This window comes from Musca domestica, unplaced genomic scaffold, assembly GCF_030504385.1.
Source record: "Musca domestica strain aabys unplaced genomic scaffold, Musca_domestica.polishedcontigs.V.1.1 15, whole genome shotgun sequence".
NCBI lineage: Eukaryota > Metazoa > Arthropoda > Insecta > Diptera > Muscidae > Musca > Musca domestica.
Genome location: NW_026712207.1, coordinates 13,569,738 through 13,595,124, shown reverse-complemented (window position 1 = coordinate 13,595,124; position 25,387 = coordinate 13,569,738). Strand labels below are relative to the sequence as shown.

The following is a 25,387-nucleotide window of genomic DNA, read 5'->3' as shown; positions in this document are numbered from 1 at the left end:
CTACATAATATTAATTGAACATAACTATAAATAAATATTTATAACATTTTATTATATATTTTTTTTAAATATAATTATTGTATGTATAGTCGGGTACTTTATTATTATTATTTTTTAATTAATTTTTTCATCATAATTTATTTACGTAAAACGTCTATGTTTGAGAATGGATGAATTCTCTTTGTGATGTCATGCATAGTATGTTGTGGTGAGTGTGTGTGTAAGTATGCTATGTAAGTAGTATTTGTGAGACATAAATTCATATATGTATGTATAGTATGTATATGTATATAACAATATATAATTAGAATAATAATAAATATAAACAATTATTAATATTAAAATATGTATTCATTTACTAATTAAAAAGGATGGCGAACAATGTACGATTGGACTGATTTTTATTTTTATAATTAAATATGTTTTTTTATAGTGGCAGTTGCTATAGTTGAGAAATATAAAGATTGGCGAAAATATTTCAGTATTTGAAAATTATTTTCCTCATGAGAAGCGGGTTTTGTGAAATAGTGGCGGGAAGAAAATATTTGGAATTTAAATTAAGGAATCAAACCCTATGGGTGGAGGAGATACCAGAAGAAATGGTCTAATCTCTACCATCTTTATAAAAGATATTGAGTTGATGGAAACATTGAGGTGTACCAAGTCTGAATGGAATCGGATATTAATTTCGCGTTTTATGAGCCTCATGAATATTCAATATTTTGACCCTTTGTGGGAGAGGTACCAGAAGGAATGATCCGATCTCTACCTTCTTCACAGCAAATCTTGTGTTGATAGAAATAATGGGATGTGTGAAATTTTAAGAGAATCGGATGCTTATTTCAGATTTTATAACCGTTTGGTTATTTAAAACTTTGACCCTTTTGTGGGGGACGTACCAGAAGGAATGGTCTAATCTCTACTATCTTTATCTGTGTTGATAGAGATATTCAGATGTGCCAAGTCTGAATGGAATCGGATATTAATTTCGCGTTTAATGAGCCTCATGGATATTCAACATTTTGACCCTTTGTGGGGGAGGTACCAGAAGGAATGGACCGATATATCCCATCTTCACGGTAGATCTTCTGCTGATAGAAATAATGGCATGTGTGAAATATGCAGAGAACCGGATCATTTTTAATTACCATTTTGGTTATTCAAAACGTTGACCCCTTGTGGGGCAGGTATCAGAAGGAGATACCAGAAGAAGTGGACCGATATATTCCATCTTAACACTACACCCTGGGGTAATAAAAATGTTGGTATGTGTGAAATTTGAGGCGAATCGGACTCTTAAATCACATTTTATAAGAGTTATAATTATTCAAAATTTTGATCCTTTGTGGGGAGGTACCAGAAGGAGGGGACCGACATTTTCCATTTTTGCCCCTGACCTAAAACTGATGCAAATATTAGGATTTGCAAAGTTAGAGTAAAATCGAATTATCCTTTCTTTTCCTGTGCAGAAAAATCTTTTGGGAGGAGGTACCAGAATGTACATTGGCCATCTCGGAACTCGATCTAAATTCGATAATAATATTACGATGTACCAAGTTTGGACCAAATCGGGTACTCCCTTCGAGAGTTATAGTGCTCACCAAGAAGCCAGACAGACAGACGGACGGACATCGCTAGACCGACTCCAAATGTCCTAAAACGGATTTGGTCCAAAGAGACCTAGTGTCTAAAACCGTTATTTCGACATTTCGACATTTTGACCGTATCAAATGATATATACCCTCTTTAGCCATATGGCTGAGGGTATAATAACACCTTTCTATAGGACTTCTGGAGGTCACGGCAAAGTCATACATTGGATGGGATATAAAAATACTAATTCAATGATTCACAAACGGAAAGACATTCTATTTAGAACTGACAAGACCTTAAATTCCAAATACTTTTACTCCCAAGCCACTTATCTCTCGCCAACCTCCTCTCACTCACCACTCGATTCCAGTTGTTTTCAAACGAAAACCTCATTTCATAAACGATTCCGATCACTATTACTATTATCCGACCACTCACGATCGCTGTTGTCCTTTCGTGCGGGCTTTTGTGGAGTTCGGGGTTTATTGTTGCCTGCCGTTCTTGCCACACTACGATTCACCACCGAGGGCACCTGTTGTTGTGGCTGCTGTTGCTGTTGCTGCGATGGCGGCTGTTGATCATCAATAACCTCGTAATGGGCTTCGGTGAGATTTTTCGTTGAGCGTCGGTGGGCTTCTAAACTTTGCGATTCCGATGAATACGGATACGATGCCACGAAATTGGTCGGTGTTGTTTGACCCTGATTGGTGATCTCCCCGAAATCATTTAACTGATTGAGTTTCTGACCACATGGGGTCATGGGCGAGAGATCGGTGAATTCAGTCTTTGCCTCTGATTCAACGGAACACATACTTTGGCAAGACGGATCTTTGGGTATGTGAGCTTCTTTGTTGGGACCGCCTAGGATTTTTAAGTTCTCTACAAAACCTTCATTGCCATGGGCATTTTGGGGGAAGGGCAAACGGCTGCGTATGGAATTTTCGCGCGGTCCAAATCGCTGAGCCAAGTAGTCCTCGTTGGTACTGCTGCTGCAATTGCTTAGCTGGTGCTGATGATGATGGTGGGTGTGGTTGTGGGGATGTGTGTGCGGATGATTGCCGTTGGGAGGTATTAACGTTCTTTGCGATGCCCTGGTGTCTTCATAATAGTGATCATTTTTCACCGACATATTACAACAGCTGCTGACATCGGCAAAATAGACTTCCGATTCGGTGGGGTCACTGCTTTCACCCGCCTGCTGTTCTATCTGCTGCGTGGCGGTATTGGTGGATTCACAGCTATTTTGGAAAGCGGAATTTTCAACACCACATTTATTTAGCTGTTGTTGTTGGTGCTGCGGCTGTCCGGTTTGTGGCACATCTTCACCCAATATTTGAGGTTCATGATATTCCTGTTCCTCCTCGCCGTTGCCACAATGCTGAGCATTGGCAGAGAAGACCTGTTGCACATTGACTCGCTGAGCACTTTGTGAATTGGGTCCAATACTTTTGTTGCCCGGATCCAAACGTTTTTTAATCTTCCGTGTGGGCAAGGTATTGGAAAACCGATCCCGTTCTCTCAGATTACCACCACAATCACTGTCCGAGGGAGTGTTTTCATATTCCACTTTGGACTTGAAGTTGCTCACACTACCCACCGTTGAGGCGCTAGATCTGGCAATGGAGTTTTGTTGACAACAATTCGAAGCACCCGGCTGTTCCATAAACCCGGTATTCGGCTGCTCGGTAATGTTGGGATTTACCATTGGCACCCCAGTGGATGGGTTACCGTTTGCATTGTTGCTGGCATGGTGATGTGGTGGTTGTATGTATTGGTAATAACCCCTTCTTGCTGGACTATTGGGGTCACTGTAAGGTGGAGGTGGTCCCCACACGCCATAGGGCAAGTTCCCCGATAGCACATTGAATTGTTGTGGATTACCACCATTGGCTACGACGGCATTGACATCTTCACCCAGAGCATTGGCCGCCAGCACATTGCTATTCGAAAAGCCATACTGAGAGTCAGGACTGGAGGGAGTTTGACGAAAACGTGAATTAGGATCGGGGGAGCTACGCTGCCACCAACGATTCCAACTCCAGCCGCTACCTCGACCACGTCCAGTTGTAATTTCATGACGTCGACAAGTGTTGGTCAAGCCCATCAGATCATCACCCCCAGGATTGGGGGAATAAAAGTTTCCCGGAGGCTGTGTTGACCAAAACCGGGGTTCACTGCTTTCATCCCATGGATAGGCAGTGGCCTGCAAGGGTACCTGCCTATGGGCATGACATTGTTCACAGCACCGACAGCCATGGGGAGCTGCTGCAGCTGCAATGTTTTGTGGTGGCATCTGAGGACGTGTGTAGAGTGAACGACAGCGCAGTTCCAGCTGTTCCCAATACATTTTCTTGCGTTCATGGCTGTAAGAGTAATTTGAGGTTAGTAGGTGCTTGGAAGTGAGGGACTGTTACGCTTACCTTAGCAATTGATAGACCAGCATACAACTGAATACAGCCACCAATACACCGGCCACAGATAGACCAAATATTGCCCTTAAGCAGGAGTATAGTGAACCATGGACCACACCGCAATCCGACAGGGAGTCGAATACCAAACGAACACCCTCTGAAAGAGATTTGAAAGAGGATATAAAAAAAAGCGGTATAAAAATAATTTATAAAGGTATTTTCTATATTCAGGGTGATATGAAAAAACTGCAACCAACTTCAGAATGCTGCCATCTCTAAGCCACTCGTCCGACAGCTGTTAAAATTGCCATTGAAATTCAAAAAAGTGCAATAACTTACACCGCAACAGAAAGAAAATAGACTCAAAATAGCTAAAGAGCTGCTTCGCTTGGCCGAAAGTGGTGAACTGCCAAATTTGGTTTTCTCCGTCTCCGATGAGAAAACATTCGTTGTCCAGCAGTTCGTAAACAAACAAAATGATCATGTTTACTTGCTAAAGAGATCAGAACTCAAGCGCCGGCCATGGAGATGATGTGGGCCACCATAACAGCCGACGGGCGCTCTCCGCTCGTATTAATCGACCATGACATCAGAATAAATGACGAATATTATCGCGAAAATATTCGGGAGGGTGTATTAAAGCTTTGGGCACGCAAACATTTTGGCCGCATACCTTGAACATTCCAACAGGACTCAACACGCGCCACCCAAGAATGGTTACAAAATGAGGTTCCTCGGCGTACAATGTCACCCAAAATCTCCGGATAAAAATACCAAAGTGTCGATAACCTCAAGCAAGCGCTTCGGCCGGAATGGGCCAAAATACAGCAGAACAACATTCGGGCAGCGTGTGACTGTTTCCTTTGCCGTGAAAGCCATAATTCGTGCCAAAGGGGACCAATTCGAACAAATCTACACTTATTCTAAAATTTGATGCTATTTCTGACATTTTTGCTTCGAATTAATAAAATTAAAAATAAAAATGAAAAAAATATTGCGTTTGACTTTGTTGGAGTTTTTTTATCTCACCCTGTATAACCTTAAATATTCAAAAACGAAATTTTCGGAAAAAAATCTTTGAAAAGTGTAGAGTTTATTTGTCAAAGCTGTTTTGGGAGGATGTTATTTTTTTAAGCATGTGCTCAAAACTCTTCACTTTATCCCCAATAACATTCTGTAAAACTCCACAATGTGGGCTAAGATAATCCTTAAATCCATTATATGACCTTAAATATTCAAAAACGGGATTTTGTGAAAAATTTTCCAAAAAATTAGAGTTTATTTCTCAAAACTCTTCTTGGGGAAATGTGAATTTTTTAAACATATTCTGCAAAACTCTACACTATATCCCCAATAGCATCCTTTAAAATAATTTTTAAAAATTCTCACTCAAATCAAATAACTTGTGACGAGGTGTCATATATCCAATTGTTAACCCAATTATACATACCCTTATCCACTCGATCCACCTGCGATTCAATCATATCCGAGTAACAGGTGCACGTTCTGGTCTTTTGGGCATATTCACATTCGCGCAAGGCTTGTAAGCGGCTCATGTGTAAAACGGTGGTGGTGACGGTGACCAAAGCACATGTCAGAGCCGAGATTAGGCCACAGGCCCCGGATAACTTGATTAAATAGCTGTAACGATTTCGACGGCGGGCCAGGCTCATGACACAGAGGCCAGTTAAAATTAACTAAAAAAAGATAAAAATATAATTTTCAAATTTCCATAAAACTTTTGCAAAAAAACAAACTACTTACCAGGGTGGCGGGCACAAAGGTGGGTACAGTTTCGAAATTTCCCACCGTTATGGTGTACGAGTGTAACAGGAAGTAAACGCCTAAAAACAATAGGCCCAATATACACGAGAAGCCACCGCACACCAGACACCATACCACATACTTTTTTATCACCATGCCAGGACGTCCTCGGGCAGCTGAAAAAGGGATTAAAAAAAGGGATACGATTATCATTAGTGTTATTGTGGCGAACTCCATTGATTTTTCTTTTTTCTTTTGTGGTCAAAATGTCAAAGGTCTAACTTAGTGGGTAGGCGCCATGTACTGCTGCGTCACGTACTAGACCCCTGTGATGGGGATTCGGCTGCTGTGGCATCCATTGGCAGGTGGTAGGTGGTGGCATGCTGTACTGCATGAACTGCATTACAGGATAACCATGCATTTTGTTGGGCAAATGTCAAGGATTTCTTGGCCACGTAAATAAAAAAAATATTGCCACTCAGGGGAGGGATCGTTGATTATCCTTTGTAATGGGAGTTTTTAACACTTTCTGATTTGATTCAAACTATTTGTCTCAAAATATCCATGCCATTTTCCATAATAATTTCTATTATTTTCCGAATTTTTCTAATTTTTTCCATTCACACACTCTCTTTTTCATTTGTATCTATCCTCCCGATGTTGTTCTGTCATGGAATTTCGACTGCGTTCGTTTAGTGAAGATATAACACAAATAAAAAGAAAATTCCTTCACTACTCTAACATTAAGAATCTCTTCATCATCCCTTCTCTCTGGCTGCCATCACACATTGCTATCATCATCCCCATCATCCCCTTTACTTTAGAAGAGCTTTATGAAGCCAGTCAGGCAGAGATAGTCGGTAAATGTTGGTTGTTGGCCTTTAACTGCCAGCCGCCCACACTTGACTTCAAAAGCTTTTTTTTTTGTTTGGTTTAGTTTATGTCAGTTAACATAATAATTTATGTGAAAGCTTTGTGGAGAATATTAACATAACTTTTTGGTACTCTGTTTTGTGTAGGGCGCATGTACGGAAGCAGGGTTTGAAATACTACCAGTAGAGGAATTTTTGTACGAAATGTTTCTTTAAAGTTTTTAAGGTTTTTATGTGGTCTAAAGGGGATGAGTGAATTTAAGATATGCCGGACTAAGTTTCTCCAAATGGAGAAAATCGGTTATATTACATATATGGTGAATAATAACCGTAAAATCGGATGAAGATGCATATAGAAATTATATAAAAATGCGAACCGATCTCGATAATATTTGGCAGAAGTATTTTTGAGCTGGATTTGATGTACGGTATCAAATATTATTGCTGTGGAGTGTATATTACGCATGTGAGGCACTTTAACACCAAATCGGATGGAACATATATATGTGGGAGCTATAGCTATATCTATATCTATATATATATTTCACCAAATTTGAAGTACTTGTTTTTAGGATAAATTGAGTAAGAATTACCAAGATTTAGTTCATTTGGACTAATATTAGCCATTTGGTGCACAATATTCCTGTAATAGAGATTTATATTGGAACTATATCCAAATCTGAACTAATCTTGATATCATTTTAGAGACTTATTTCTGAGTATGTATCGGTATCTGATGTTCGGTACCAAAGATCAGTGTTGTGGAGTGCACATTACGCATGTGAGTGACCTAAACCCCAAAATGGGATAAAACATTTATATATCGGAGCTTTACTGAATCTGAACCGATTTTTACCAAATTTGATGTACTTGCTTCTAGACTGAATTCGATCGGGTGTGCCAAAATGCAGGTCATTTTGACTGATATTGGCCATTTGGTGCACAATTAACCCGAAATCGGTGGAAGATATATATGTGAGCTATATCTAAATTTGAACCGATTCTCACCAATTTCAATAGGCTTCCCTAGGCCAAATAAATTATTTGTGCAAAATATCATCTCGATCGGATAATAAATGCGACCTATACTTTGCTAACAATAATACATGGACAGACGGACGGACATGCTAAAACTACTTAGAATGTGATTCTATGCAGAACATCATAAGGAATTATAAGTCTACCACGCTTGTATTTTTAAGTCTGAGGCATGTTACAAACACATGCACAAATACATAAAACCCCCTCCACTATGTGGTTTAGGGTATAAAAATTCACGATGTAAGACTTCAAAAATATTCTGAAAAATTCACTGAGATAGTCCTTTTAAATATCCTTTCAAAAATGTTGTTTTAAAAATCATTGATGTGAACCTACGATATGTGTTCTTCCAACTTTGTCGAAAAATATCCAATAATGTTCCAAAAATCTCAGACTAATCTGAAAATCAACGATCTGAGTCCTAAAAATGTGATATAAAATCCTATGTATCGGTTCAATTTAAATAATCGATTTATGCCCGAATAGCCATTCAAATCAGCCTTACGGTTTTAATAAGGTTTTTATGAGTCCTCGAACAATTAAAAAGTTGAAAATTCGTCTTCATTTATTGGTCCACATCTGTTACCCTCTAAACGCCCTTGTGGGGATTTCGAGATTTTTGAATTGATTTTCAGGTCTAAGACACCCTTCTTGCAGCTTAAGACGTAATCAGGACTGATATATTCGGGAGGCACAAAAAATATATTTCAACATTTGGGCGCCATATATTTGCCTAACATAGACTTCGAGTATGAAAAACTGTGGCACAACAGAAGCTTAAATAGTCCTTCAGAAATATACGATGTTAGTCCTTTAAAATTATATTAGTTCTCTAAAATAATCTCTTCGTAATGAAATAGCCCCCAAAACTAAGTCCTTAGTTTTCCGTTGAAAATCAAAAATTGTGTTAATCGTGTCAATTAAAAAGTTTTAAAGATTTCCTCATTAATTGGTCAACGTCATTTACTCTTTGGAAGCCTTTGTGAAGATTTTGGAAAAATTGAAGTGATTTTTAGGTCGAAGTTAGCCTTCTCACAGCTTTGGATGTGGCCAGAACTTCTTTGTTTTGGAGGCACACAAAATATATTTTAACATTTGGGCGCCATATATATTACTAATATAGATTTTAGGTATGGGAACTGTAACAATATTACCAATAATTCATGCCCTTGCCAAAACCAATATTTGATTTGATTTTCGGGTCTAAGGCAACCTTCTCGCAGCTTAAGACTTAATCAGGACTTCTATGTTCGGGAGGCACAAAAAATATATTTCAACATTTGGGCGCCATATATTTGCCTAACATAGACTTCAAGTATGAAAAACTGTAACCCAACAGAAGCTTAAATAGTCCTTCATAAATATTCGATGTGAGTCCTTTAAAATTATGACAAAAATTCACGATATTAGTTCTCTAAAATAATCCCTTCGTAATGAAATAGCCCCCAAAACTAAGGACTGTGGAGGTTCTTAGTTTTCCGTTGAAAATAAAAATTGTGTTAATCGTGTCAATTAAAAATTTTTAAAGTTTTCCTCATTAATTGGTCAACGTCTTTTTCTCTTTGAAAACTTTTGTAAAGACTTCGGAAATTTTGAATTGATTTTTAAGTCAAAGTTAGCTTTCTCATAGCTTTGGATGTGGCCAGAACTTCTATGCTTTGGAGGCACAAAAAATATATTTAAACATTTGGGCGCCATATATATTACTAATATGGACTTTAAGTATGAGAGCTGTAACCAATAATTCATACCCTTCCCCAAAACCAAAACAAGGTTAGGTTCTTCTACGCAAGAACTCGTTCTCAATACATACCATTCTAGAAGTGTCATCAATAAATTTATAAATTTCAAAGCTCTTACATAAATATTTTGGGTTCTTGCGAGATTTTAATTAATTGACAGAAATTAACCGTCATTACATCTCATAACGGAGCGTAGACAGATTGGGCGCAAAATGAAGGAATTCATATCCTAATAGACAGTACTAAAACGAAACATCTCTATAATCTGTAGAGTCTATATAACCTTGGGAGGCTAGACACATTGGGCATCAAATATACCTCCCGAAATAGGCGATGTACCTGGGGGTTCTCTTATGGTGTGGATGGACTTGGGGGTTCTCTTATAGTGCTTATGTTAAGTTAGCAAATTTTGAGAGGGGTTCTTGGGATGATTGAGATTCTTAAATGTTATATTATTTATTTGTTCATAGTAGGCACATTGGGCGCCAGCTATATGACTCTAATGAGTACTCTTAAATCGTGGATGTGTCTTGAAAATATTTTGTATAGAGGTTTTCTGATAATTGAGGTGCTTTAAAGTGGTATTAGATCCTTTTCAAAATGCAGAAAAACGGCTCATTCTCAAAAAAAAAAAAAAAAAAAAAAAATATTGGGCTGGACAAAATAAACACCTCTAGTTTATTTGTAGAGGATAGACACATTGGGCGATAACTATAGGAAATGTATCTTGAAAATATTTTGTGCAGAGGCCCTCTGATTATTGAGGTTCTCAAATAAAATATGAACTCCTTTAAAAAGGTAGACAACTATGTCGCGTTCTCAAAACAAAACATTCCAAGAGTAATATCAGTATCTTTTAAACTCAAACAAAAATGTGTTGAACTCTCCAATGATTTTACCGACTACATCCACACCGTATAGTGAGGATAGGTCATTTGGGCGCCAAAAATAGGAAACAGTTCCCAGAAAAGTTGTGCTAATGGATAGGACTAAATCGACTTCTCTTCCTTATCTATGGAGAGTAGACATATTGGGTGCCAAATAAGGAAATTGACCCAAAAAAACTCATTCCAATGGATCACACAAAATCAAAACCTCTAATTTCTGTGCATGGTAGGCACATTGGGCGCCAACTATAGGAAAACATCCCAAATTAAAAAAAAACATTCCAAAATAAATTCATGGACAGGACTGAACGGAGATATCTAAATTATCTGTGAAGGCCACACACATTGGGCGCCAAATTAAGAAAACCATCCAAAACCGTTAGGTGTCGTATTGGGGGTTATTTTAAAACGTAGATGTATAACATATTTGGAAGGATATCATCGAATCGATTAAGTTCAAAAAATGGAACATGGAGTCATTTTTAAACGGAAACATATTTGTCCCCTTCGTGTAACATTTCCGAATTTCAATTATTCTAAGATCTTCTCAAAATATATCCACGTACGAGCAAATTTCCAAAGCTCCAACATGAATACTTTGAGCTCCGAACTCTATCATTAATACTTTGAACTCCGAATTAGTGGGCATGACTAAGACTACTTTTTCATCTGGGAAAGGAGAACATATTGGGCGTCAAGTAAAGTTATTCCAATGGACAAGACAAAATCAACGTAGATAATTTATCTGAGCGCCAACCATAGGAAAACGTCTCAACAAAATGTTGTCCCACTGGACAGGACTAAATCGACTTATCTAACCTATATGTGTAAAGTGCCAGATATGGAAACCCGTTCAAAAAAGGTTGACCGAATTTGTTTTTGTGTCTCTCTCTCTCTCTCTTTTTTCACATCTACTTACAATTCAATGAACCCGTTGCCGTTTTCGGTCTCGGTGGTGGTCTTGGAGGTAGTGGCGGCCGCAAATCCGAATTAGCACCCGGTACACCATTCGTTTCCTTCAGACATGCCTCGGTTATGGCCTCGGCATCACCATCACAATATATATCAATATTGTTGGCATTGTGATAATTCAAATCATCCGCTATGGAGGAACTTTTATGTGACAGACCACAAGATTTCCTTTCAATGGACGATGGCGAAGAAACAAAAAAGAAAAACGAAATAAAAATTAATCCAATAAAATTCCATTCCATTGATGGCGTTTTCAAAAGAGACCTACTTATTTTTGTTGCGTTCACAACGCTTGACGGTGCTGCTGTTATTATCCGATTCACTGACCGTAATCTCATCGGCGGTCAGCATTGCTTCGGACAAAACGAATTGTTTCATTTGATCTTTGCTATTGGGCGAGGATGATGAGGTAAGATCTTCGTTATCAATTGAGGTGGCGTCCCTATTTACATTTGCCTTGCCCCCCTCCTCCGCACGGCCGCATGTACATTCCAGGTCACAATCGCAGCTGGAGGCCTGCGATTTGAGTATTTTCGGTGAAGTGTCCAAGAGATTTTCGTTGAGGGATTCACTCACTTTGAGGGCCTGATATGAATGATTGAGCAATGAGGTTTCCGACTGGGACTTTTGTGGCAAATCGGAACTGTTGCTGATGGTGGGTGGTTCGGAACTGCTGTTGCTTCCACTGGCCTGGCGATGGACAATGACCGCTGCATCGATGCTGTTTTGGTGGGAATGCAGTCCCCGATTGGTGGCGTTATTTGGTGAATGGGGGGAATGTTGTGACATTTGCTGATGTTGTTGTTGCTGCTGCTGCAGCATTTGCTGTTGCTGCTGCTGCATGGCTGTGCCACAGCTACAGCTACATTGGCAGGTGGGTTGCAAAATGGGATTTGCATATTGATTGATGGCAGGCTGTTGATAGTACTGAATGTAGTGATACTGGTGCGAGGGGGGATAGATGACATTTTCCACGGTGCTGCTGGCCAGCGAGGGATTGAGGGAGGCCCGCTTCATGGCATTTGTGGGTACATTCATGGGTTTCCGTTCTGCTATTGAATTTTCCACTTCCATGTTGTAACTAATCCGCCGTCCATGAACTCTTTGTTGTAATTTTTTTCTGTTGTGATTAATACAATTTTAACACGCACATTTACACTTGGCCATACATATTAATGAGGCTTTCTTTCAATTTTAATGTACGTTTTTTTTTTGCTTCAAGTTTCCTCACTGCCCGACGAGAGCAGCGTTGAACCCAACCAGAGAACATAAAGATGCAACATTTCCTGGAGTGTTTGGCTACGTTGGTTGGTGTGTTCAAAATCTTAAATCTTGGGAGTTTAGTAGTGCACTTTTGTTGGTGTTTTTGTTGTTGTTGTTGATTGGTTGGGGTTCTTTTGTCGACAACTCCAGGCAACAATAATGGCTCTGAAGTGGCAACAACAACAGAGGCTGGCTGTTGTTAAACCGGTTTCAAGCAGCTCCCTTTGGAAGCCTGAATGCTTGTTCGATGTTGTAAAGAAAATTGTTAAATAAAATTTGTAATAAATCCATTGGCAATCCTCGAGAACTCCATTTTTATTTTCTTTCGAATTTGTTTTATTTAAAGATATTGAATTATTTTCATGGTCAAATTTCACAACAAACAAAAAACACAAGATTACTTTTAATTGCCCACTATTATGCCATCTTCAGCAATCTTCACTAATTTTATTGATCATTTGTCATGAGGAGCATTCATTCTTTCTTTCTTTCCTTCCCTCTTTCTTTCATTTATTATTAATTTTTTTTTGTTAACTTTGCTCGATATTGGTTGTTTCACTCCATTTATTTATGTTGCTTTTATTTTTTTTTGTATTTACTTTTTCATCTTGTGTTTCTTCTTTTTTTATTTCATCCAGAAGATCGTTTTATGTTTTTTTGGAGGTATTCAAAAGCCACCAACACCGAAGACGCGAAGCTGTGACGATAAAAACAAAAGAAATAAACGCGTTTCGTTCGTTTGGCCGTTTGTTAAACAAAAATGTTTTCTTGATTTAAAAACAAAAAACTATGGAACCGCTCCAAAACAAATATACAGATTGCGCTATGTCAACACAAACACAACTCTTGAGCAACTGGTTCGTTCCCACACTAGCCAAATATTACACCCAACCGACGTAATCGTCCATTACTCACGCGTCGCTCACTCCCAGTCCAGCTGAAATATTCTTAAGATACAAAATTGAATTTCAACAGCAATGATCAGCAATGTTTGGCTCTCCCTCTCAGTCTATGTGTGACTCTCTCTCTTCTTGATGGACAAATAATAGGCCGTTTTACTCTTTGGCAAAAATTCTTTGTCCAATTCTCTTAAAGGCCAATTTTAGTCACTGAGAACTGAGAGTTGAAACATTTTATGGCTTAATGACTTTACGAGGTCCGTATGGTTATGGTTAGTGATTAGCGGAGGAACATTGAAGGTGAAACAACACCTGTTTTAGTAGCAGGTAAGCGGAAATATAATATGGAAAGTTTACAACACAATTACGTGTAATACAACCAGCTGATTTGGATTGATTGGAAACATAAAAATATACAATATTGCCAAAAATGTCAACTTAGTGAAAAAGCAATATATATGTATATGTGTACAGGGTGAGATAAAAAACTGCAACAAAATCAAACGCCATAATTTTGACATTTTTTTTAAATTTAACTGAATGAAAGCAACACATTTCGGAAATAGCATCAAATTTTAGAATAAGTTTAGATTTATTCGAATTGGTCACCAATAAAACCGTCACACGCTGTCCTAATGTTGCGCTGCGGTATTTTGGCCCTTTCCCGGAGAAGCGCTTGCTTGAGGCGATCGACACTTTGGTATTTTTTAGTGCCAACCTTGCTTTCCAAAATACTCCAGACACAATAGTCCAACGGATGTGTACAGGGTGAGATAAAGAACTGCAACAAAGTGTAATGCCGTAATTTTTACTTTTTTTTTTAATTTTATTGAATGAATGCAAAAAAATTCGGAAATAGCATTAAATTTTAGAATAAGTTTAGATTTGTTCGAATTGGTCACTTTTGGCACGAATTATGGCCTTCAAACGGCCAATGAAACCGTCACACGATGCTCTCCGGTATTTTGGCCCATTCCCGGCGAAGCGCTTGCTTGAGGCGACCGACACTTTGGTATTTTTTAGTGACAACGTTGCTTTCCAAAATACTCCAGACACAATAGTCCAACGGATTGGTATCCGGAGATTTTGGATTGTGCGCTTGAAATGAAGCGAGGAACCTCATTTTGTAACCATTCTTGGGTGATGCGTACTAAGTGCGATTATGTTGAATCCTGTTGGAATGACTAAGGCCTACGGCCAAAATGTTTGCGTGCCCAAGGCTTTAATAAACCCTCCATAATATTTTCGCGATAATATTCACCATTTATTCTGACGCCAGGGTCGATTAATACGAGCGGAGAGCGACCGTTGGCTGTTATGGCGGCCCACACCATCACCCTGGCCGGCGCTTGAGTCCTGGTGGCCAAGTAAACACGATCATTTTGTTTGTCTACAAACTGCTGGACAACGAATGTTTTCTCATCGGAGACGGAGAAACCCAAATTCGGCATATCGCCACTTTTGGCCGAGCGAAGCAACTCTTTAACTCTTTTGAGTCTATTTTCTTTCTGTTGCGGTGTAAGTTCTTGCACTTTTTGGAATTTCAATGGCATTACCCCGAGCACATTTTTCCATATTTGCCGAATGGAATATTGCGATATGTTCAGCTCACGAGCCATTTTCCGCCCACTGCGACGTGGGTTTCGCTCAAGTCGCTTTTTTTACTTTTCGAACAATTTCTGCTGATGTTGGTGTTTTTCTCCGTCCACTTCCTTGACGTCGGGCTATGCTACCAGTATCACGGTAACGAGCGATGGTACGAGACACAGAAGATTTATTCACATTTAAACTTTGGAGTGCTCTAACTATTGACACTTGTGGTTTTCCACCCAAATATAAAGAAATCACACTATCATGCAAGAATTCCACCACTAATAACTTATTTTCTGTAAAATTCTCAACGAAATACTTTCGTACGCTTGTAAAAAATATAATGAGCGGTTAGTGGAATAATTTTGACAGCTGTCGGACGAGTGGCTTAGAAATGACAGCAGTATATCGGGTGATACAGTTAAGTACCAATGATTCTTAATGTGAAAATAGCGCTTATTCGGTCACAAATTTAGCTAGAATCTTAAAAATAGTGAAAATTTGGTGTCTGATCTGATTGTCTCCGTTACTTAACATAAAGTCTAGCCTTTTTGAGAGCCTTCTGTTGTATTTTGTGCTCTTCCACATTTTAAGGTGTGAGTCACAAAATATACTAATAGCTAAATCTTCTTCAATGTCTACTGTTATCTCGTGTCACACCTTTATATTTCGGTAAATATGCTGTGCCTTTTGTTTGGCGTTTAGTAGATAAACGGTGTTCTCCTATACCATAGCTGGGTTAATTTGGGGTTTTTACTTATATTTCTTGTTTAGGGAGAACCCCCTGGAGTCAGTTTCATCCGCTAGGAATGCTTTCTTCAAAAACATAATCAAAACACACCAACAAGACTGAGCAGAAATCCAAAGAAATTCCCCAACATTAACATTCACCCCTCGTTGTAATTTTATATTTCATTCATTGGACCATGGTGAGGACATAACATTGATCAAAGGTGGAGCATGAAACCATGAAAAACAAAACCATCTCTCTTTTCTTTCTTTTATTCTCTGTTCCGGTTTCTTTTGTGATTTACTCGCACAACTTCGTTCAGAGGGCCAAGAAAAAAAGCATCAATGCATGCATTCCGTTGTATTGTCTTCGGTGAGCAGCTAACGAGTGACTTTGTCTGTCTGTCTGTCTCCGTTCGAATCTGTGCATTTGTCTAATCTAATTTAAGGGAAAATCTTTGTTTTACTACGGCAACCATAAAAGGGAACTCCTATCGAGCAGGTAACAAATAATTCAGCAGAAGTCCTTTGACTCTCCTTTCATCCTAGTCATCCTTTGCCGCTGCGAGAGAGTCTTTCTTTGTACAATATTCAGTCAACTCCTACTTCTTCGAATGAAATGATTTTTTTGTTCTCCCTTGGGAATATTTCTGTGTTTTTTCATTTCATTTTTTCCAGTTTGGTGATTTTGATTACCTGCACGCTCGCTCGCTCGCACACCATCATCAACACCAACCAACAGGTATGACTGGCCGGTTGGGCTTCCCTTCCCTGTAAATGGGAGATTTGTGTTAATTTTTTTTTAAAATGTAAATTATGTTTATGTTCTTCTTGTTGTTGGAATGTTTCAATTTTCAATTCTAGAACTGAACCATCTGTATTCGAGTAATGTTGGTTCTCTTTTTAATGACATTATGGCCTTGCATACTGATGCGGGGCTTCGATGGTATTTTTATCCCTTTGCCAGAAATACTAGCACCACCACCAGCTAGGGATAATCACATTAATGTAAATTTAAAATACATTTTAACCCATTTTAAAGTCTGTAAAGTATTCAAGGGACAGACACACAAATCACACCGCATAAATTTGTTCTTGTCCCTTCGGTACGTGATTAAGATTGTGACAAATGCCCGAAATGCCGGTAAAGGAATTTCGAAAATGTGGAAAAAGAAGATTACTTTAAGTAATACCAACATTTTTATACCGTCCATAGTATTATTTATTCGGGACGTATAAAAACTGGCACCTGGAAATATACAATTTAGACCCCACAAAGTATATATATATATATTCTTGATCGATTTTGGCTCTAGGCTCCTTTGTTCATTTGCGAAGAAGCCAGCCAATGACTTAAGCCAGACAAATAAGCGCTTTATGTATTCCCATCTTTAGCCCTGTCCGTCTTGTGTATTGTATATTCTTGATCAGCATAAGATCTATGTCGATTTAACGATGACCGTCCGTCTGTCTGTCGTCCCTCCGTCTATGGAAATCATTCTGGCTTCCGAACGAATTAAAGTAGGTTGATAAAATTTTATGAGTTAAAATTTTATGATAAAATTATATGAGTTTGGTCTGCAGGACTTTTGGTATTGAAAATGGGCTATATAGGTCTACGTTTAGGTATAGCCTCCATTTAACTGTACCTTCCTATACTCGGAATTTTGATGTTTTTGGCGACATTCTTTACCGGAATTGTTTCAAACATCGTTATGATAGTTCTTAATGGATACTACAGCATATGACAGAAAATTGGCTATGCCGGTTCACGTCTCCCTATAGCCTCCATATAATGGTACCTCCTATTTTTCGGTATTTTGATAACTTTGACGACATCATACCCAATTATTTCAAATTTTGTATTTGAAGTTTGAAATGGGTACCACAGCCTATACCTAAAAATTTTGTATGCAAGTCCATGTCTTCGCATAGCCCCCATATAACGATAACTTTCGATATTCGGTATTTTCGTGGTTTTTGCGACATTATTCACCGGAATTGTTTCATATTTCGTGTTTGGGTTTCTTAATAGGTACTACAGCCTGTGACAGAAAAATGTCTATGTAGGGCCAGGTCTTCGTAGGGCCCCTAAATATCGGTACCTCCAGTTATTCGGTATTTTGATGATTTTTCGTATTTAAAGTTCCTAATGATAACTAAAGCCTGTGACAAAAAATTGTCTAAGTAGGTCTTCGTATAGCCCCTAAATATCAGTGCCTCCCGAAATTCAGTATTTTGATGACTTTAGCTACATTATTCACGGGAATTTTTAAAATTTCGTATTTACACTTCATAATGGGTACTATATTTTCAAATTCTTTCCAAATGGTGGAGGATATTCAACGTTCGGCCAGTTCGAACTCAATGCTTTTTGACTTGCTTAACTTCCAATATTCTACAGTTTATGATATTTTTGATATTTTACAATTGAGTTACTTAAAATTAAGTAAAGTCATGCAATCAAATGTTTCAAATTTATTCAATATTTTTCATTTAACATCTCATTTAGTGAAGGGATAGAGATAAAGTTCTGAATTTTGATATTTAGATAATTGGTGGTATCTGTTTTTGAGATTTGGCTGTGGTTTGACATTGCGTCCTAGAGTTGTACGAAAAATACAAAGTAGCTTTTAATTATTTTTGTACAAATTTTTATTGGCTGAAGGGATAAGGCTGGTATCGACAAATTTGAAATTGAGGTCTCTCTTGGTATTTGGAGTTGTGAAATACGTACCATAATTGTACGAAAAGTACTAATTAGTACTAAATTTTATATCAAATAAAGGAATATAGTTTAAATCCTGAAATTTGATGTAGATGTAATTGTTGGTGTTTGTGTTAAAAATATGGAGGAGGTTTTGAAAAGTGTTGTATATGTACTTTTCCGAAAAGTACTAAATGACACTTAATTTGGCATTGGGCGAAGGGGAAGGGAAACTTGGAATCCTCAAATTTGATATTGAAGTCTCAGTTGGCATCTAGAATTGAGATATGCAGGGAGTTTTGGAAATGTGTACTATAATTGTACGAAAAGTACTAAATTGGGTATTGGATAAAGGAAAAGCGCTGAAATCGTAAAATTTGATATGGAGGTCACTGTTGGTATTTGTTGTTGAGAGAAGAAGCTAGTTTTGGATATGCGTACCATAATTTACTAATTGGTACTAAATTTGGTAATTTGGCAGAGTGGAAATTCCCAAAATTTAATATTAAGATCGCTGTTGGTATCTGAGGTTGAGATATAGAAATTATCTTGCAAATGCGTACTACAATTGCTCAAAAATAACTAAATGTTACTAAATTCGGTATTGGGTGAATGGATAGGGCTGAAATCCTGAAATTTCATATGGATGTCACTGTTGGTGTTACGAAGAGGTAATACATTTAAAATTGGGTATTACGATAGAGCTGGAATTTTAAAATTTGTTATTGTGGTCTATGTTGGTATCTGGTGGTGAAGTACTAAATGGTACTAATTTTGGACCACTGTTGGTTTCTAAGATGGAGAGATGTAGCTTATTTTTAATAAGCCCACTAAATATTACTAAATTTGGTATTGAGTGAAGGGATAGAGGTGAAATTTGATATTGAGGGTTAGGGTTTACATATGGAGCCGCTGATATGGTTTTGGACAGAAAAATTGGATGTGAGTTTATATGTGCAATGATTTTACTAATATCCTCCTCGATTGACTTCAAATTGAAAGAATTTGAATAATTTTTGGCATAAAAGGTAAAGATTCTTAGAAGTTAGATTGACCTATTTGGGCAGCCCCAAAATATGTAATATCCAAATGAAACAGCCTTTTGTTTTTTTTTTTCTCAATCATAAAAATACAATTTTATTTAAACAACAAAATTTGTTAAGTTTTATCTTTTTTAACTACATAATTTCTAATTTGTATTTATACGTTTGTATTTAGTAAGCATTCAATTTTATCAACTTAAAATTTGTGTATGTGTGTGTGTGTGTTGCAAGTGTTTTCATTTCATATGGATGCATTTTAGTTTAGAATTTCTGTTTTTGAGGAAAGCCTTAACAAATCTCCAGGCTATTGAGTATCTATTTTGTTTTTTGTCTTTTCATTGTAAAATTAGTTTTTGTTTAAAATGTTAAGTTTTTTTTAAGTTTCAAATCACAACTCCTCGAATAGCTAAAATCAAAAAAAGGATGTGCTTTATTTTTGTAATTGCATTTAGTTTCATCTAATAAATTTCGATTATTTTTCAAATTCAATAAAAACTTGAGCCATTTAATTTGTGTAGTGGGGTGTTTTGCTTGCTGCTGTAGTCTTAACTTACAAAATCCAATTTCAAATAACTACTTAGAACATAAAACTACGGCTAAATAACGTTTGAAGAAATACTTTTGTTTTTCTGGGAACAGTTCAGTTGAAATGTAACATAAATATATAAATTGTATAGTTTTGAGTATTGTATAGAGTGTAGAGTTTCTAGAAGATACTTTGATATTCAGTTTTGTGTTTTGACCAATTAATTTGCCAGCAAAATACTACAATTACGCTTAAGAACATAAGTTGCAAAATTAAAACCATTCTACAAATCGATTCCAAAAATTAATTATTTGTAAATTTAATATAACTCTAAATATTTTTTAGAAAAAAATATCATAAACCCATTCCAAGTGGGTTCTGCTAAGCTGTGCTGTTACCTATCAAAAATAAACCTAAGTGTCAATAACACGTCTGTGCCTCTTTTAAAGAGGGAAATTCTTAATTTTGGCAAACAATTTTATGTTAATGGCTGTTAGTTTGGTTATTTGGTTTTTAAACTTAAATTCATTATTCATATTTGTTATGACGGATATTAGGGTGTTTCGAAAATATTGAAAAAATTTTAATATCTAAATAAAACAAGTTAAAAAGTATCGTTCGGTTTTGCCGATAGATATATACCCTCATCCAATATTCGACTATTTAAATATAATTTAACAGAAATCAAACTGTTGACCCTCTATGCAGTAGATTCCGAAGGAATGGTTCGATATTGTCCATTTCGTATCGGATCTAAACCAATATGATATAAACATTGCAAAGTAGCAGGTTCGGACTATATCGTATACTTCCTTCACTTTATATTGAGATATCCCCCCCCCCTCTTTTGAGGGGGATGTACCAGAAAGAGGGGCCGATATTGTGCATCTCTGATTTCGATCTAAGTGTAATAATAATATTGCGATGTACCAAGTTTTAATCAAATCGGCTTCTGCCTTCGAGAGTTATCGAGGCCACAATCCAGACAGACAGACGGATGGACGGATATCGCTAGATCGACTCCAAATATCCTAGAACGGATTTGGTCCAAAGAGACCTAGGGTCTAAAACCGTTATTTCGATGAGGCACGTTTTGGCCGTATCAAATGACATATACCCTGTCTAGCCATATGTCTGAGGGTATAAAACGAACTGCTTTGCCCATAATGTACGGGAACTATAAACTAGTAAAAATGTCAAGATTGGATATCAATCCTTCAAAATCAATATATCAGCCAGTCAGAAGCTGGCTGGCTGGTAACAGTGTTGTACTTTCACGCATATGTCACGATTTAAGTTTTAACCTCGGCTCTTCCAGCCGAGGATGCACCACCACAGTTTACGATTGGTGATTTTGCGAATGTCATCCGAAACGCTAAGTCATCTAAAGCGTTGGGCCCGGACGGAATATCAATGGGAATGTTGAAGCAACTGGAGTTGAGTATCTAAACAAAGTCCTTAACTTGTCGTTAGCCACCCACATAGTTCCCGAAGCCTGGAAAATGGTTAGGGCGGTCCCGCTACTGAAGCCAGACAAGGATGCTAGCAAAGGCGGATCATACTGGCGAATTTCGCTTTTGTCGCCAGTAGCAAACACTCTCGAGGCCTTACTCCTCCCCAGAATCAGAGGAAGCTATTCAGTTTCTAACCATCAACACGCTTTCCGTCCTCTACATAGTATCACAACAGAATTGCACGTCATATCCACACATACCAGTCGAGGACTTAACCAAAACAGGTCGTGACATAGAACAGTAGTGGTGGCTCTTAATGTATCAAAGGCCTTTGATACGGTAAACTATGCCACGCTGTTCGAGGACGTTGAGAGTACTACCCTCCAGCCAAGTTTGAAACGTTGGGTAGTCAATTATATGTGTGGACGCCAGTCGTACGTGAAATTCCGGAACAAGAAGTCTAAGCTCCGTAGAGTGAAACGGGAAATTCTCCAAGGTGGGGTGATATCTCCGGAACTGTTTAACCTCCACCTTTCCGGTATTCCGCTCCCTCCAGACGCATGGAAATCGTAACATATGCGGATGACTGTACGATCATGGCGTCGGGTTCTGTAGTTGATGACATATGTGTCAGGGTGAAACGTTATCTCGCGGAACTTGCCGCCTTGTTCCATGAGAGGAATATGAAAATATCCGCCACTAAATCAACGGCCACACTATTTACCACATGGATTGTGAATGTGCAAGTCGACGGGCACAAAATTCCGACCACTAACTACCCAAAATCCTTGGGGTCACATTCGATAGCATGCACAAGTCTTCCGCGTAAGCCACAGCTATCTGCGATAAACTGAAAGGTAGGAACAAGGTCCTCAAGCGTTAGCCGGCACCACTTGGGGTGCGGATAATTAAACCTTGTTGACCTCTTATAAAGCTATAGGTCGGTCTGTAGACATCGATGAAGAACCGGATTAATCAGTCTATAAACGATGGATCACGTAATCACTGCTAAAACAACAACAACCAATATTTCTAATTTTCGCTTACCCCATGACAGTTCCGTCAGACATGTCTTAGTGGTTCCTTAATGTTTACTATTATGTTCGTGCTTTCATCTCTTATCCATGATCTGTCATCTTGGTTATAATTTTGACTGATGTCTATAGGATTGTCGATTATAGGAGCCTAGTTTGGAATTAAAGTGGACTTTTCCAAATGAACCGATCAACTTAAAACCCATCTTTCCACCTGGGCGAAGAGCATTGTTTTGTGTGTTGATTGAAATTTGAATTAATTTTGAGTTTGAAAATGGATTTACCCATTTTGTCTGTTTATGCGAATTCATAGGAGGTGGATGAGTTCAATTCCCAAATAATTTTGAATTTTTAACTTTTAACTCATGTTAAGTGTGGTAAGTAATTCTCATCCTAATTCATCAAATTAATCCTGAGAATCTGGGAATCCTGGTTAAGGAAATGCTGCAATAAATGTTTCTCCATTTAAGGGAATATTTGATTTCTGATTTAAATTTTACAAACAATTTCTAACGTTCTCATCGATTTCCGTGCCATTTCAGAGGATCCAATCAATATTTTTTTTTATAAATACTAATTTCGAAACACCCTAACGTTCATGTATTTTGTTGCTCTACTCTATTGTGTGGCTATGGCAATTTGTTGATTTATGAATTTGTTTTAATTGTTGTTTTCTAATAACTTCAATTAGGTTCAATGTATTTTTGCTTAATCTTCATCAAATTCATATTCACAATTTCTTTTTCTCTTCAAATAATCAATCATACTTAGCTAATATAATATATAAATATATATATGTATATATGCATATTTTTTTATTTATATTTACATATACAAAGGGTCCTTCTTCCAATCCGTTCTATCGCTTTTGTTTCTTTTTTCTGGGAAGTTTGTTAAAAGCTAAAAAATACTGTAAATTTTATTTATTTATTTATAATTTAATTTTGGATGTCTTTGAGAGTTGCTCTTGGGTTGTTTTTATTTTCATTAAATTTTAATAAATTCATTGGACGTAAAATGTATGTAAAATATTTGTGTTTTTTTGTTTGTTTTTAATTTGCAATTTTTTCTCTAATTTTGGTTTTCTAATTCTTAATTGGCATTTATATCTTCACAGTGATGATGCGTCTTTTGCTGGTGATTTTGTTCGTGCTGCAGATGCTGTGTATCGCTGTTTCCCGCCAGCAGTTGGGTCCAGTTGGCGTTGATCTTCACGGCTTCGAGATCTTTGCGCAGCTGTTGTAGCTCAGGATTTTCACTGATTAATTGAGGCGAACTGGTGTCCAACAGCTTGGAAATATTCTCCAATTGATTGGCATAGATGCGCAGGCGTTCGTTTAGGCTGTCATTGCTAAGATTTTGATTTGTTAGCTGCACAAGGAAAATCGGAAAAGAAAGACAAAAAAATGGATTTGTAGGAAAAATTGACAAATTTTTAATTTTCGAAACATAGAAGAGCTTCGACATACATTGAGGAGCTTCGACAGCTTCTATACGTAGAAGAGCTTTACCAACTCTTCTATTGATAGAAGAGCTTTGACAGCCCTTCTATTGATTCAACAGCTTTAGCAAATCTTCTATGGATAGAAGAGCTTCAGCAGCTCTTCTATGGATAGTAGAGCTTCAACAGTCTTCTATGGATACAAGAGCTGTAACAGTTCTTCTATACACAGAACAGCTTCAACATCTCTTCTATACACATAGAAGAGCTTTAACAGCTCTTCTACACATAGAAGAGCTTCAAAGGCTCTTCTGTACATAGAAGAGCTTCAACAGATCTTCTGTACATAGAAGAGCTTCAACAGCTCTTGTGTACATAGAAGAGCTTCAAAAACTCTTCTGTGCATAGAAGAGCTTCAACAGCTCTTCTATACGTAGAAGAGCTTCAACAGCTCTTCTGTACATAGAAGAGCTTTAACAGCTCTTCTGTACATAGAAGAGCTTCAACAACTCTTCTGTGCATAGAAGAGCTTTAACAGCTCATCTATGGATAGAAGAGCTTCAACAGCTCTGATTTTCATGGTTGATACAAAGAAGAGCTTTAACAGCTCTTTTATGGATAGAAAAGCTACAACAGCTCTTTTATGGATAGAAAAGCTACAACAGCTCTTCAATCGAAAGAAGAGCTTCAACAGCTCTTCTATGGATAGAAGAGCTTTAACAGCTCTTCTATGGATAGAAGAGCTTTAACAGCTCTTCTATGAATAGAAGAGCTTCAACAGCTTTTTTATGGATAGAAGAGCTTCAACAGCTCTTCTATGGATAGAAGAGCTTTAACAGCTCTTCTATGAATAGAAGAGCTTCAACAGCTTTTTTATCGATAGAAGAGCTTCAACAGCTCTTCTATGGATAGAAGAGCTTCAACAGCTCTTCTATGGCTAGAAGAACTTTAACAGCTCTTCTATGGCTAGAATAGCTTTAACAGCTCTTCTTTGTCTAGAAAAGCTTTTACAGCTCGTCTATGAATAGAAGAGCTTCAACAGCTCTTCTATGGATAGGAGAGCTTTAACAGCTCTTCTATGGATAGAAGAACTTTAGCAGCTCATCTATGGATAGAGGGGATTTAGCATCTCATCTATGGATAGAGGAGATTTAGCATCTCATCTATGAATAGAAAAGCTTTAGCAGCTCTTCTATGGCTAAAAGAGCTTTAACAGCTCTTTTATGGATAGAAGAGCTTCAAGAGGTATTCTGGATAGAAGTGCTTAGCAGCTCTTCTATGGATGGAAGAGCTTGAGCTGCTCTTCTATGAGTTAGCTCCTCTAAGGATTGGAAAGCTTCACTAGAAGCTCTGGTGAAGATCTTCTGTTTGTAGTAGACTATTTTTGTAGCAGATGACTATCCTTACAAGATCTGCCTA

General features: G+C 37.7%; 2 protein-coding genes across 2 annotated transcripts in view; both read right to left on the bottom strand.

The window, feature by feature from the left end:
* Positions 1 to 136: 136 nt before the first annotated feature.
* Positions 137 to 13,507, bottom strand: LOC101897768 (uncharacterized). The gene is made up of 6 exons (XM_011296212.3): positions 11,551 to 13,507; positions 11,230 to 11,450; positions 5,769 to 5,944; positions 5,455 to 5,701; positions 4,014 to 4,161; positions 137 to 3,956 (listed from the first exon to the last, which is right to left on the bottom strand). Exons 1-6 carry the CDS (start codon positions 12,354 to 12,356, stop codon positions 1,988 to 1,990), a joined length of 3,567 nt encoding a protein of 1,188 aa, XP_011294514.1. The 5' UTR covers positions 12,357 to 13,507; the 3' UTR covers positions 137 to 1,987.
* Positions 13,508 to 19,894: 6,387 nt separating this feature from the next.
* Positions 19,895 to 25,387, bottom strand: part of LOC101897930 (golgin subfamily B member 1) — an 89,401-nt gene continuing 83,908 nt past the window's right edge. Inside the window, exon 11 of the mRNA XM_005188403.4 lies at positions 19,895 to 23,898. Coding sequence (XP_005188460.1) covers positions 23,620 to 23,898 — 279 coding nt within the window. The 3' untranslated portion in view covers positions 19,895 to 23,619. The remainder of the gene's footprint in view (positions 23,899 to 25,387) is intronic.

Coding starts and splice junctions, on each gene's coding strand:
- LOC101897768 (XM_011296212.3), bottom strand. CDS start 12,356: ATGGAAGTGGAAAATTCAATAGCAGAACGGAAACCCATGAATGTACCC. Junction 11,451..11,550: donor TGTGAACGCAACAAAAATAA/GTAGGTCTCTTT, acceptor GTCCATTGAAAG/GAAATCTTGTGGTCTGTCAC. Junction 4,162..5,454: donor GGTGGATCGAGTGGATAAGG/GTATGTATAATT, acceptor AATCTCTTTCAG/AGGGTGTTCGTTTGGTATTC.